The following is a 14416-nucleotide window of genomic DNA, read 5'->3' as shown; positions in this document are numbered from 1 at the left end:
AGGTGGGGGAAGGGACAGAGCAAGGCTCTCTCACTTCCCCCACCTCCCACAAAAGCCCCCAAGAGCCGCATATTTTTTTCCTTGAATTCCCCCCCCCCCAAAAAAAAAGTAGGTGTGCCTTATGGTCGGGTGCGCCTTATGGAGCGAAAAATACGGTACATTTGAATTACATTCTTCCGGCACTTCGTTTGAAGTGTGACTTTTGAATTTAAAGTATTCTTTGGTATGCTGCCTGCTGCTTTGGTGTAAAGCAGGAACTTCAGTAAATGCTAAGGAAGAGCATTGTTACTACTGTGAAGTAATAGCCAAGTGCCAGGCAAGTGGTCACTTTAGAGCACACAGATGAGATCCACAGCCTCTTTCCCCCCAGAAATTGAAATAGTACAATTAGGAGGAATTAAAACTCCTGTTGTCAAATTTGCTAATCCCAGCAGGAGTGTAGTAATCACTTTTAAGAGCATGTGGGCTATAATGTAATTAATGCACATTATTGAAGGCCAGACCACAGGGATTCTCCTGTCTATGCTGCATATCCTGATGCATAAGCTAGTTTTGCAGTGCCTTTGCACACACATAATTAAAATAGGATATTTACATTTAATTTAATGGAATAGCAAGATCCTAGAATAGAATATCAGAATATCAGAATTGATAGAATAGAATATCAGAAAATTTGTTGAATATCTGGAGAGTATAAGTGAAGGTCAAATAACGCTAGAGGGCTTTAAAGGAGCACTGTGAAAACGTGAGAGGTATTGTTAAAAGGAAATAAAGGAAAAAGATTTAAATAATGACAATATAAAAAAAAGGAAATGCGTAAATTAATAATGACTACGAAAGATTTACGGAAAAGCTGAAGGAAGTCCAAAAAGAAAGATTTGGAAAAATTTGAATGTGAAAACAATGTATGTTTTGTTTTGTTGTAAATTAATAACAATTATTATTATTTTTTAAAAAAGAATGTCAGAATTGTAGAGTTGAAAGGGACTCTGAGGGTCATCTAGTCCAACCCCTGGAATGCAGGAATCTCAGTTAAACCATCCATGACAGATGACCATCCAACCTCTGCCTAAAAACCTCCAGTGAAGGAGAGTCTGTTCCACTGTGCATCAGCTCTTACCATCAGCGGTTCAGTTGGAATCTCCTTTCTTGTAACTTGAAGCCATTGGTTCAGGTTCTACCATCTGGAGCAGAAGAAAACAAGCTTGCTCCATCTTCCATGTGACAGCCATTTGAAGATGGCTATCATATCTGTTTGACAGTGGAACAGACTCCCTCAAGTGGTTATGGACTCTTATTCATTGAAGGTTTTTAAGCAGAGGTTGTATACCATCTGTCGTGGATGTTTAGTTGAGATTCTTGCATTGCAGGAGATGGACTAGACGATGCTTGGGGCTTTCCAACTCTCTGATTCTGTCTTCTCTCAGTCCCCCGTTTTCCAGGCTAAACACACTCAACTCCCTCAACTGTTCCTCATAAGGCTTGGTTTCCAGACCTTTGAACATCTTGGACAAATTAGTTACACACTTCTATTTTGCTTGGCTTGAGAACTAAGCATTACCTGAACGTACTCCTGTTTGGAGTATCTATATAACCAGACAGAGAGGGGAATATAAATATAAAATAGTAGTGGTTTTTCTCTATCTTCTGATCTCCTACAGAAATGGCCTGATGCTCCAGTGAGGTTGGGTGTCCATGGTTAACTTGACTTGTTCTGCATTCCTTCAGGCCTTGCTGAAAATGGACTGCCAGGGCTTGGTTGTGAGGCTAATTCAGGATTTTGTGCTTCTGACTACGGCTGTGGAAGTGGCCCAGCGCTGGAGAGAGCTTGCTGAGAAATTGGCCAAGGTCTCCAAGCAACAGATGGATGCTTATGAAGCCCCCCATCGAGACAAGAACGGAGCTGTAGATAGTGAGGTAAGAAAGCTTTCATGTAATGCATTCTGGGTTTTGCTGGATGGCTCACTCAGCGCTGTAGGTTGGAAAAACAGTTTGCTATTATGTCCAGCTCCCTTTTTGATCTTGAATGATGACAAAAGTGCACAGCAGTTTTTGTTGCATGGTTGTTGTGGTGAAAAAAGTGGCCACACAGGAAGAAATGCTTCCAGCCTTGAGTGTTATTCCTCTTCCATGGTCTTGCAGTTGTTGTATTTATTGCAAAAAGGCATCAAAGTGAAATGGCTCGCCCTTCCTAGTACTTACAATCTGAATGCTGGCCACCCTCAGATTTAATCTGTTTTCCATGTTCACATTTAGCTGGAGTGGTTCAACAGAACAGGGAAAGTTGGCACAGACAGCACTGGGTGTTTCTTTCCATCCAGCTAACTATTGCCTCTATTTGTAATGTTGAAAGAGTTATTGAAAACCCCTCAATACTTACAAGAATACCGAGCCATTTGTCAGCTGAAAATTTGAGTTAGACCCAAATTTGCAGCACACGAAGCATCTAATTTGACAGCAGGACTTAGTGTGCTGTGTCTGAGACCTCTTCCTTATTCTGTCCTCTAGCGTTTGGTTTTGTGGGAAACCCTTTAATAAAAAGAAATGTAGCTTAGCCTACTGCAGTATTTCTCATAAATTTGTTCTGATATGGTTTATTCTAGGACTGAAATTCCTGCCTTTCTTTTGGTCTAGTTCTCATTGAAGTCACAGCTGGTGTCAAGGCTGTGCCACTTCAGCCTGTATGTGTTGATTCACATGGATGAATATCTTAGGTATATATTTCAGGATTTTTATCCCACGTGTGGCCCAGTCAAAAAGTGTTATAAGAATGAGGCAGCCCTTGCTCTTGGGTCTGCAAGAGACGGTGTACACAAGATGGTTTGGTTTGGCTGACATAAATCCTCATGGCAGAGGGGTCTTGTATACTGTGTTAATGCTGGTTTCTTGTCTTTGGCAGGCAATGTGGAAACCAGCGTATGACTTTATGCTCACGTGGAGCAATCAGATGGGAGACAGTTACCGCGATGTGACACAAGAGCTGCACATTGGCCTTGACAAGATGAAAAACCCCATCACAAAACGCTGGAAGCATCTCACTGGAACACTCATTTTAGTCAACTCCCTGGAGATATTGAGGGCATCTGCCTTCAGCCCACAAGACCATGATGATTATGCTATATGAAGGGGAGCCCTAACTTCTCGATGCTTCTGATTTGTATGTTTTTAACTAAAACACAGTGGGAAGGACACTTCTGCAAAGCCAAAGTTTTGAGCAATAGTTTCTGTGCTCAGACTGCGAACTTCTTACTGTTGCCTCTCCCTGGTGCAGAAGACACTCAAGACTCTTGTTTTCTATGCTCTGTGGTTGACAGCTTTTCTTAATTCGTAACATTTAAAATGGAACTTTTTTAGGCATTTGCAGATATCAGCCTTGAAAGTTGAGATTACTTTGGAGAGCTACCATTTCTGTGTAACATGAAACAGATTTTTGCCCCCTTTAAAACTATCATTCCTCAATGAGTCATTGATATGCATTAAAGTGAAGCACAGTCAGCATTTGCAATTTCTAATGTGCCGCTCAGAAAACAGTTTATACATTAGTGTGCTAACACGCCACCCGCCATCCAGTGATCCTATCGGTCTTATAACGACTCTCCATGGTTCGCTTTTACGTACACCTTTTTGTAAGGAAGAAAAAGCACACTTCCTCCCCCACCCCCACTGAAGTGATTTTGTTACCTAAAATTTAGGACTGTGTGCTAGTCCCAAGCTGCTTCAGATCCATGATTAGAAATAACTAGAAACATTTTCAGATTATAGGACTGATCCATCCCCTTTCACATTTTAGAAAATTGTAATGGGTACCACTTATGGTCAAATAGCATTTCACAGGTTCATCCTCTAACAGTAGTGTCTTGACCATCTCTGCTGGCAGGTGACTGTCACCAGAAGTTCACATTGTATTATTTTAAATGCAGAAACAAGTATTCGGTAGTGGTTCTTAAGTGTGCCATTGTTTAAGCTGAAGTTTTAGGATTAGTTCTTTCGAGGGTCATTGCCCTGTGTTGAGGCTGCACCACCTGAAACTCACATGACCAAATGTGTCTCTATTCCTCTATTCCAGTTTTCTCTGGATGCAGAAAACTGGCTCCTCAAAGGGAAGCCTATAGTCCGCTCCCCCCCCCAAATAACACATAGAGCAGCCGTCTGCAACCTCCAAAGGTTCTTGAGCTCCATCAGCCTTAGTGCGCATAGGGATGGTGGCAGTATAGCCTCAAACATCTGGAGGACCACAAGTTGTGAAGAGCATACTTACCATGTGAGGCCCTGCATGCAGTCTGAAGTATTTTCAGCCTAGACACATTTTCCACCTTAAGTAAGAACTAGACCTACCTCTGATCAGGTGCCTAGTTGGTCACTCAGAAATGCTTGACTTGACAGCACTATCTCATTGTGTTCCCAAGGGTATTCTGTTCATTTATTAACCCTTAGGTCACTGGGATTCACCTTATGTGCTGTATGAGCATTCAAGAGCCGATGATGTCATGTACCATATAAAGCTATAGAAAGAAGTCTAGTTGTACAACTTTCAAATGAAGGTTTTTGTGAAGCCCTTTAAGTCTACCTCTTGATTCCAAAATACTTCATGTGGGAAGTGTTTTCATTTTTTCTAGTGTGTGAATTGGTTTTTTGCAAAAGAGATTTTCATAACACATTTACTAAATTTCCAAAAGGCACTGTTGAATATTAAAGGGAACATGATCACTATTAGTAATGTTTTAAACCTGTTTTCCCATTTTAGAAACGTCACAGCTTTGTTCTTTGGAACAAGCTGACCTTTTAAGCAACTTGGGTTATACAACACAACTTTCCTATCAACGGTTCCAGAATTTGAAGAAAGCATGATCCAAGCTTGTTGGAAAGGTGTTTCTATTGTTTGCGTACATCTTTAATTAATGAGGAAAGTGCTTGTCATTTATTTGCTTTCTTAGCCGGCTCCTTTTAAATGTCCTCCCTACGTACTTTCCTACTCTGTCTAATGAAAAGCACCTTAAACTTGGGGTTTTGTTGCAAGAGATTGAAGCAGATTCCTATGCAAGTGTTCACCTCACATGTTTGAAGTTGGTTAGGCTAGTGGTATTATCCCGTGCTCATGGAAGTCATTTTTCCAAAGCATGCCTGTTTTTCTCTCTTGACAAAACCAGAATCTGCACATGATCCCGAGTAGCATGTTTGAGTGTAGGGAAGGAAAAACAACCCCCTTGTATTGTGGGCCATACAAAAATATGATGCAAGATGGCAAGCCAGAGCAGTTAAGAGTAAAATATTTTTAATTGGGCTGGGGGGTGGGGCTTCTCTTTCATTGTGATACTTTTCAGAAATAAAACAAGTCCGTGGAATGGTTAGTCTCTCTCTAGATACACGGAAACCTGAGGGGAATATATTGCACATGATAGTCTAGGCTCCCCACAGATGGATGGGGATGTGAGAATGCAGGCCCCCTCCTGTGCATAAATGTTCTCACTGTATGTGCGCAATCACTGAGCTAATGATAATGTGTTCAAGGTAGCCTTATTCTGCACCTGCCTCTGTGCCAGACGCGTTTCACCCGTGAAACTTGGTTACAGTGATTGTGGACTCTACAGATTCAGTCACAGTTAGTTTGTACGCCTGTGTCTTGTAAGAGCAGAATCAAGCCACAGCAATGAGATTTTAATCAATTTTAACAGTGGGCGTTTAAAGCTGGCTATTGGCGGAGATTTCATTTCCATAAATTGGATGAAATATTCCACGATATATATATTTTTTGGGGGGGGGAGGCAGGGAAATGGTCTGGTTTGCCTTTTTCTGCCATTTTTATCAAACTACCTCAGGTCTTACACACTTTTTCATGTTTTGACTTAAGTCTAAAAGCTCCCCTGGATGATTACTACACACCACCAACACTACACTATGGAGAACTATCAAATCACAACAGCAGCTTCTCTAGATTAGTTTGATGCAATTGCTGCATGACTGATTTTCTGTTTTGACTGAAAAAAAAGGTCAGGTCCTAGCACATAGTTGGAGTGGTTTGTATGTTCAGCCAAATGCCTTTCACTCAAAGTATGTCCTTACATTGTAAGCTTGCTTTGGATTTTACATTAATACACTGTACAAGTAGTTTGTTGTACATTTTTTTAAATAAAAAAAAAACTTGTCAAAACTACAATTAAAGCAGATATTTGAACACTGCTTTGTTTCAGTGTGATTCATTTTGCGGGAGCTTGACTCAGACTTTTGTGCGTTTGTGCTTTGAAGCAATGACCACTCTGCATATTCTCATTGAACTGTCACATCGGATGTAGATTTTAGTCATTGTGAAGGCTGGAATAAAAACTATTGCAGAGACCCTTTCTGGGGTGGTGTCAGGTTCTCACCAGAACTGAATGGGCTCAGATGTTCCAATTCCCACCTGAAAGCTTTCTTCCCATAGCATCAAGGAATATACCCAAGAAGTATGACTTAAACCAATAGGAACAAACTTTCATTGGACAGGTAATTTCCTCTGTGTCAGGCGCAGCAGTTCAGCGCCACTGCTTACAACTTTGAGCTCATTTCCAAAAACAAGGCATGCCAGACGAATCTCATTTCCTTTTTTGATAAGAGTTACAAGCTTGGTGGGTGTGGGGAATGCTGTGGGCATGGTTATCTTGATTTCAGTAAGGCTTTTGACAAAATCCTGTATGATATTCTTGCAGAGAAGCTGGTAAGATGTGGACTGGACGAGAGAACGGTTAGGTGGATTGTAGCTGTTGACTGACCACCCAAAGAGTGACAACTCTCATCCTGGGAAAGTGACAAGTGGTGTGTCACAGGTTCTGTCCTGGGCCCCTTTTTGTTCAACGGCTTTATAAATGACTCTGATGAAGGTCTTGAGAGGAGGCTCATTCCATCTGCAGATGACACCAAACTGGGAGGAGTAGCCAATGCCGCTGAAGACAGAATCTGAATTCAAGATGACCATGAGAGATTAGAGAACTGGGTCAAATCTAACAAAATGAATTTCAATATGCATAAATGTAAGGCAGGAAAAACCAGCTGCACAAATGGGGGACGCCTGGCTTACTGGTACTACATATGAAAAGGATCTATGGACCAGAAACTGAACATGAGTCAACAGTATGATGCAGCAGCAAAAAAAGCTAATGCTATTCTAGGCTGCATCAACAGAAGTCTAGCATCCAGATCAAGGGAAGTAATAGTCCCACTCTATTCTGCCTTTGTCAGATCACACTTGGAGTACTGTATCCAGTTCTGGGTGCCTCAGTTTAAGGAGGATATTGACAAGCTGGAGCATATGCAGAGGAAGGTGATCAAGATGATCAAGGATCTGGAAACCAAGTCTTATGAGGAATGAGGGAGCTGGGTAAATTTAGCCTGGAAAAGAGGGGACTGAGAGGAGATATGATAGCCATCTTCAAATATCTTAAGGGCTGTCATATGCTTGTTTTCTCCTGCTCTGGACAGTAGGACTTGAACCAATGGCTTCAAGTTACAAGAAAGGAGAGTCAGACTAAATATCTGGAAGAACTTTCTGACAGAGAGAGCTGATGGACAGTGGAACGATCACCCTTGGGAGGTGATTGGAGGCTTTTAAGCAGAGGTTGAATAACTAACTGTCATGGATGCTTTAGTTGAGATCCCTGAATTTCAGGAGGTGGTACTAGATGGCTCTTGGTGGCCTGGGCGCCCTGTGGTTCACTCTAGGAGCAAAGAGACCTGGATTCAATTACCCACTCAGCCATGAAGGTTGTTGGTGATCTTTGATGAGTCACTATGTCTCCTCCCACAGGCTTGTTTTGAGGATAAAGTGGGCAAAGGGCACACTGGTCTGAATCTGCAGAAGTAGAAAATTAATTGAAAGCAGTTGTCATCTGTGGTGCACTAGGTGGCTCTCTGATGCAACCTACCTGCCACTTACCATGAGGATGGGCAACCTGTGGCCCTTCAGCTGCACTGGGGCTCCCAAATCCCTTTAGCCCAGCAGCCAGCGATGATAAAAACTGTAGCGCTGACAACATAGAGAGGCACAAAGCTTCCCATTCCCTAGCGGGCTCACACAGTTCAATAAAACTGGTGTGTCTGTCCTATAGATGGTCTTGAATGCTGGCATCCATAGCCCAGTCACAGAGCACACCTTTGACATGTTCATAATGCAGTTCCACAGGTAGGTACCTGTGTTGCGATGCGCTCAAGGGAACGGGGGCAATTGGCAGGCCCACCTGGTTCCAGCCCACCGGCCGGTTGCTGGTTGAACTCCAGTCCTTGGTTCTGCATCAAAACTGTGACTCAGAGCTTCACAAGCCTTTCAGAAGCTGAGCACGCAAGCCGGCAGAGATAACAATCTCTTCGCGACGGAAGGGCAGACAGAGGCATATGTAAAGCATATTTACGAGCAGTTTATTCAGCATAGATCAAGACAAAGAAAACATGGCCGCTCTCCTTCATGTCGAAGGGCAAGAAGCATAAGGCAAAAGCTATACACAAACGGAAGTTCCCAGCAAGCTGTGCTGGAATGTAAACAGACATGTGACATGCAACAGCTCCACACATCTGTTTAGGTGAAATGGAACATCAATATCCTAGCAACCTGCACCTGTCTTTGTCTTGGGTTCAGCATTTCGCTTACAACTAACGCCACCTCTGCTTCTGTTTCCCAACAAGGGAGCAGTCCTGACAGAAAGATAGCAGGTAGATGCAACTTCTGTAAGCAGAAAATAACATTCTACAGTCATGATCTTTTTTTTTAATGCCTGCCTTTTCTCGTTAGAATATAAGACCTGGACAATGCTTCAGGGGGCAGTATTAAACTACTGTGTCTGGTCATTGCAAGGAGGCTCTCTGTGCCCTGTGTGTGCCCTGTGCTCTCTCCAAATCCACTCCAGAGTTTAGAGGGCTGGGTGGGAACCCCAAACAGACTTTGGGGAAACTGTGGGATGAGAGGAAGTCCTGTTGTGCAAGTGAAAATCCTTGCAATGAAGGGTCCTACATTGGGTTCCACCCACCATATTTTAGTTCCCAGAAAATCTTGAGGATAGTTATGGGGCTATCCAGTCCGCGTTATCATACATGTAGACCTTTGTATTCTGAGCTGTTTGTTAGTGTACGTGCTGGAGATGTGTGTGAAAGCTGTCAGGGCTTTGTGGCTTATTTTCTGTATGTGGATAGCTTACTTATGAAAAATGATTAATTAGGGTTAGGAACTGAATCCTGGATTACAGCAAGAATCCATAAGCTTCTTTTGTAATGCATTGTATTGCATTGCAATCCTTTAATCCATAATTAAAATTAACAATTGGATATGTTGGACATAAACCACGAATCAAAATTAAGCCACATTATCCGTATTGCTCTAAAGATTTGCTCTTGGGGCTTTTATGCTGAAAGAATTATATTATTACCCTTCTTTGCTGGTATAGTCACTATGGCTTTTTCTCTTGCTCCACATGGACTTGAGCTGCTGCTTTCTGGGGGCGGCAGGAGGGGGAGGAGTTGTGAATGTGATCTTGTCACAGTGACAAGTACCCAATCTGACTTGACATGGCAATGCCCCCTGAAGGGGCAAGGGTAGACAGTTCCTGAATTGCACTGCCCTCACTCTGGGTGGGGAGGAACAGAAATGCAGCTACTCTTGTGCTGCTGTCACCTTCTAACTAAAAGGGGTAAAACTTCACAGCTCTGTTTGAAGCCTTCCCTCAATGCTCCTTTCTTTGGTTGCCTGATAAGAGACTGCAGCTCTGAGGGCCTGGCCCTGCTGATTGCAAATAATGGATTCATCACATTTTCTTTAACCAAAATAACTGACTCCTTATTTGCTTTTAGGGACCCGGGTAGCGCTGTGGGTTAAACCACAGAGCCTAGGACTTGCCGATCGGAAGGTTGGCGGTTCGAATCCCCTCGACGGGGTGAGCTCTCATTGCTCGGTCCCTGCTCCTGCCAACCCAGCAGTTCAAAAGCACGTCAAAGTGCAAGTAGATAAATAGGTACCACTCTGGCGGGAAGGTAAACAGCGTTTCCGTGCGCTGCTCTGGTTCGCCAGAAGCGGCTTAGTCATGCTGGCCACATGACCCGGAAGCTGTACGCCGGCTCCCTCGGCCAATAAAGCAAGATGAGCGCCGCAACCCCAGAGTCAGTCACAACTAGACCTAATGGTCAGGGGGCCCTTTACCTATTTGCTTTTAAGTCCAGGCAGTCGAGGTAGTTGTAGCATAAATGAAATGCAAGAGTGTTCCTTGGTTTGATGAGGGCTGGGTGTTTGTCCTTGGCATGAAACCATGTGGTGTTCCACAGGAGCACCCACATTTTTAACCTGACATGCCAGAAGACTTAAGAGAGGCTGGGTTTGCATATAATGGAGCATTCCACTTGCCCCTGTTGTCTACAAGGAGGATTGCAAAGGTACTGGAAGGATGCAGCAAGGGGATGTAAATAGTTACGCATGTACACACTGGGAAACACACTGAAAAGGGTGATGGAATAGAAGTTTCTATAGTCATGGATTTTGTTAACAAAGAGAAATCAAATGAGCATGAGAAACTAAAAAACATGTTTTTTATGCTCTTGAGTTTTAATGTGCTCTCACTGTGTAGCCAATGGGACTGTAAACCTTTTCTCTGCACTTTCATGCCTGGCTGATTATTATGGTTTGCCCTTTGCTGGCATACAGTGTACCTTCTGTGGTCTTTAAAAATGCTATTCTTTCCAATGAATCATCATGCGTATTTCAGCCAAACTTCAAGGACCATTTAAAGCCATTTGATTTTATTGTATATTCGGAGCCGTAACTGAAGGGAAAATGCTGCAGTTGAGCTCACCTTGGAAGTAGATATCTTCACTTTCCTCCTGCATTTTGAAACTAAAGTGTTCTTGTACTGTAATACTTCTAATTACCATTTTTACTGAAAAAATCTGCATCTCATTAAATGTTTCTTCCCCCACCAGAAAAGCAGGTGATGAGCATTGAGCTCAGGATGCAGATTCAAACTTAGACTTCCATCCCATATCACGCTGAAATCACCAAAATTAATTAATTAATTTTGTATACCGCCCTGTACCTGCCAGTCTCAAGGCAGCTCACAGGATAAAATCACAACATAAAAACACAAAATACACAATGAAAACAAAAACAACTCAATAACACCCCTCAACACATTTTAAAAGGGCATTGGATTTACCAGTCTGGTATTAGAAATGACAATATAGAAAAGCCAGGGGGGGAACATTTCACCTCCCAGGACAATCTCTAATGAACCTTAAAGTTCCTTTCATTGAACAAAGAATCAATTGAATTACAATGCATTACATGCAAGAGGTTTGATACTATCACTGGTGGACTAAATTCATATAATTGATTTCTATTGTGCTGCACTCAATCATTTACTTTGTTGTCACAATCCAAAAGGCCTTCTTTGTGGGCATTTTGGGACCAATTCCTGCTTCAGAACTCTTGCAATGCATTTCCATGATTCACAGGAATCAACTGATGCTAGAATTGGAATATTAGGAGCAAGCTTTTAAAATCCATTGGATGTTATAGGTGCTGACGGAGCAAATTAATTTTGGATGTTTTCACAAAAGAAGCATTTGACCTGGATTTCTGAGGCCAGATAAAGTCAATGAACCAAGGCAAGCAAGGAAATTGAAGCAAATTCTTTTTGCATACCAGATGTCAGGACCTTATCAAGGTTGCTTAAAAACCTGATAAGGGGTTTGAGAAGGATTTGGAAGGTAGAGAAACAGGCTTAATGATTTCTCTTTACCTTCTGTCTGCAGTTTCATCTGTGTTTCTTGCTTTCTTGATAAGATCATGGAGCTTACGAGAACCACTGTGGTGTGCAGGTGGTTAGAGTCTGAGGACTTTCATCTGGGATAGTAAAATTTATTTATCTACCCAATGAGGTGATTTCAGGCAAATACTGCTTTTGTAGATTCTGTTCTCTGTGGCAATAGGACTTGCTTCCAGCACAATGGTCTTGTTATGCTGCTGCAGATTCATTGTGTTGGTGTATTGTTTTGTTCCTCCACTGGCACATGGGAAGTTGGCAGAGGTGACCCTATTTTGCCCATCCAGCATAAACACAAAGATAGACTTGCTCTTTAAGAACATCGAGGGAATCTGTGGTTGAGTGCCGTTTGAACCCCACTTTTCAAACCCCAATACGCAGGGGCAATACGCAACCTGATAGCTGCTCCAGTCATCAGTCATAAGCCCTTCTCCTTAGCAGTGGTGGAGCTTCATGCTTCAGCACCAGGGGTGAGGGTGGTGGTGGAGAGCAGGCGTGGGCGGGGCTGGCATGCCGCTTGCAGGGGTGTGGTGTGTGTTCTGGGGCCTGATGTGCATCCTGGGGGTGTAGCATGCCGCCTGCAGTGGCGTGGCGCCCAGCATGGGAGGGGGGGCAGCCACGATGGCACCCCACCGGGATCGCGCTGCTGGGGGCGGTGTGCTACTCCCACACTCCTCTTCCTCCGCCAGTGCTCCTTAGTTCATAAGAACATCTAGTATCTTGGTTCTCGAACTCAATCTGTTCTGGAAGTCCGTTTGACTTCCAAAACGTTTGCAAACCAAGGCATGGCTTCTGGTTGGCTCATTGGCCCTGGAAACAATGCCGACAGCCGAAACAGATGTTCGGCTTCCAAAAATTGTTCACAAACCGGAACACTTACTTCCAGGTTTGTGGCATTCAGGAGCCAATTTGTTCGGGGGCCAAGTTGTTCGGGAACCAAGGTACCACTGTATTGTCAACTCACACCTCAGCCTACTTGCATAACCTGGTAATAATGTGGTTATTATTACCCCATTAAGTGGAAATATTAAGTCGGTCCCTTAGAGTGGAAGGAGGGGCACAAGTGATTTGCTCAGCTAAAACAGTTTTTGATGCCTAGGGTGGGCAAGGTTAAGAAAGAATGAAAAGAGAGGAGAAATAGGGAAGGGCACAAACAAGGCACATAAACACACAAAACATTGCATCATGTTCAGTCACTTTCCAAGAAGAAGATTCACCTTTTAGAAGCAGGAGCCTCACAGGTTTCTGCCATGTTAACTCTTGAAAATAATCGGGAACCAGGAACCAGGACAGAAATCTAGAGCAGGAGCCATGGGCAGCTGTCCAATCCCTGTGGATGAACCACAATCTCCTGATCCCCAGATTTCATTTTAATTATTTTTAGGAGTATTTCTAGCATTTATAGAACCTGAGATATGAGGTGTCATTCTTCTCATTCCTTCTTTTGTCACCCCCATGGGACAGCGGAGGGTAGAGGGGGACGGCTTCCCTTCCTGGGACCTCCTGAGCAGGGATGGAGGAGCCAAGGACCAGCTCTCTTTCCCTCCCCAATTGCTCCCAGGTGTGCCAAAGAACCGCCTCACGGGCAGCTGCTCTAACCAGGGATCAGTTGCAAGACAGGCAGGCTTGCTCAAGCAACAGCAGAAAGCAGCTTCACAATCTTCCACAGTCTTTAGCATTTAATTGGCCTAGGAATCGTACCCCATATTCAGTATCTCTTTGCTGATAGTTAATTATGCATTTCCTGTAATTTTGTCCTGACCGTCCCTGCATACCAGCTGAGTCTCCGGGCAAAATAAATGAACCACAGACGGTTGCTAGGCAACAGAACCTCAGGCTGAACCAGTGGATGTCAGGAGGTTTCTGCTGGCTCAGTCTCTGGCACTGAGGGAAATGTGAGAGGAAAACCACCATGCAGGCCACAGGCTTGGTCTAGTCCATCCCAGATCCTTTGCATGACCACCCTGGCGTTCCTTTCTTTCCCCCACCCTTCATGAAGGATAAGTTGTCATTTGCAGGACCTTTTTCACAGCCACCCACTTCAATTCCAGAAGGCTAGAAGGCAACAAAAGACCATCTCCCTACTGCAAATGAGGCCCTCTGCCCAATTACCAGATTTTTTTCAAGGAATCTAGGGACACTCCTCAGTTAATTTCATGCTTTATTATTTTAGGAAAGGGTTGCCCAGAGTTCTTGACCTTTTTAGGGGCAGACCCCCAAAGTTGTTGGGCGCGCACCTCGACACAAGGCCATCTACAAACACACAAACACAAAAAGAGGTTGTTGGTGGTGGGGAGAGACGTTGAGTAAAGGCCCTCGCTGGTCTTGGGAAATCGCGCATGAAAACACACACACAAGGCACCGGCTCCCGTAACCCAGAGACCGCTGGAGGGCGAGTGCAGTCTCTATGGAGATTGAACTGGTGGTGGTGGTGTCTCGTTACCAGAGGTGGACAAACAGCGGACTCACACACAACCCTCCTGAACTATACTCGGAGTCGAGAGTGGATTTCATGCTCTTTATTCAGCTCATAGTGGTGAGGAGGAACGTCTGCTTTATATACATTATTTACACAATGGGCCCCACGTGATTGGCTAATTCCGGGATTCTCCTGTAGGCCAATCAGGTTGCGGATTCACTTCCACCTG

The 14416-nt window shown here is 43.7% G+C and overlaps 1 protein-coding gene across 6 annotated transcripts in view; it reads left to right on the top strand.

Moving 5' to 3' along the window:
• SH3BP4 (SH3 domain binding protein 4) overlaps positions 1-6177 on the top strand; it is a 37588-nt gene extending 31411 nt beyond the window's left edge. For all 6 annotated transcript variants that reach the window (XM_083401155.1, XM_083401154.1, XM_083401156.1 and 3 more), the window contains 2 exons: positions 1729-1917; positions 2900-6177. In XM_083401155.1, coding sequence (XP_083257281.1) covers positions 1729-1917; positions 2900-3124 — 414 coding nt within the window. In that variant the 3' untranslated portion in view covers positions 3125-6177. The remainder of the gene's footprint in view (positions 1-1728; positions 1918-2899) is intronic.
• Positions 6178-14416: the final 8239 nt, after the last annotated feature.

The sequence above is a fragment of the Podarcis tiliguerta genome (assembly GCF_965153285.1).
Source record: "Podarcis tiliguerta genome assembly, chromosome: 1".
NCBI classification, from domain to species: Eukaryota; Metazoa; Chordata; class Lepidosauria; order Squamata; family Lacertidae; genus Podarcis; species Podarcis tiliguerta.
The sequence above is the reverse complement of the archived record's forward strand: the minus strand, read 5'-3'. Positions and strand labels throughout refer to the sequence as shown.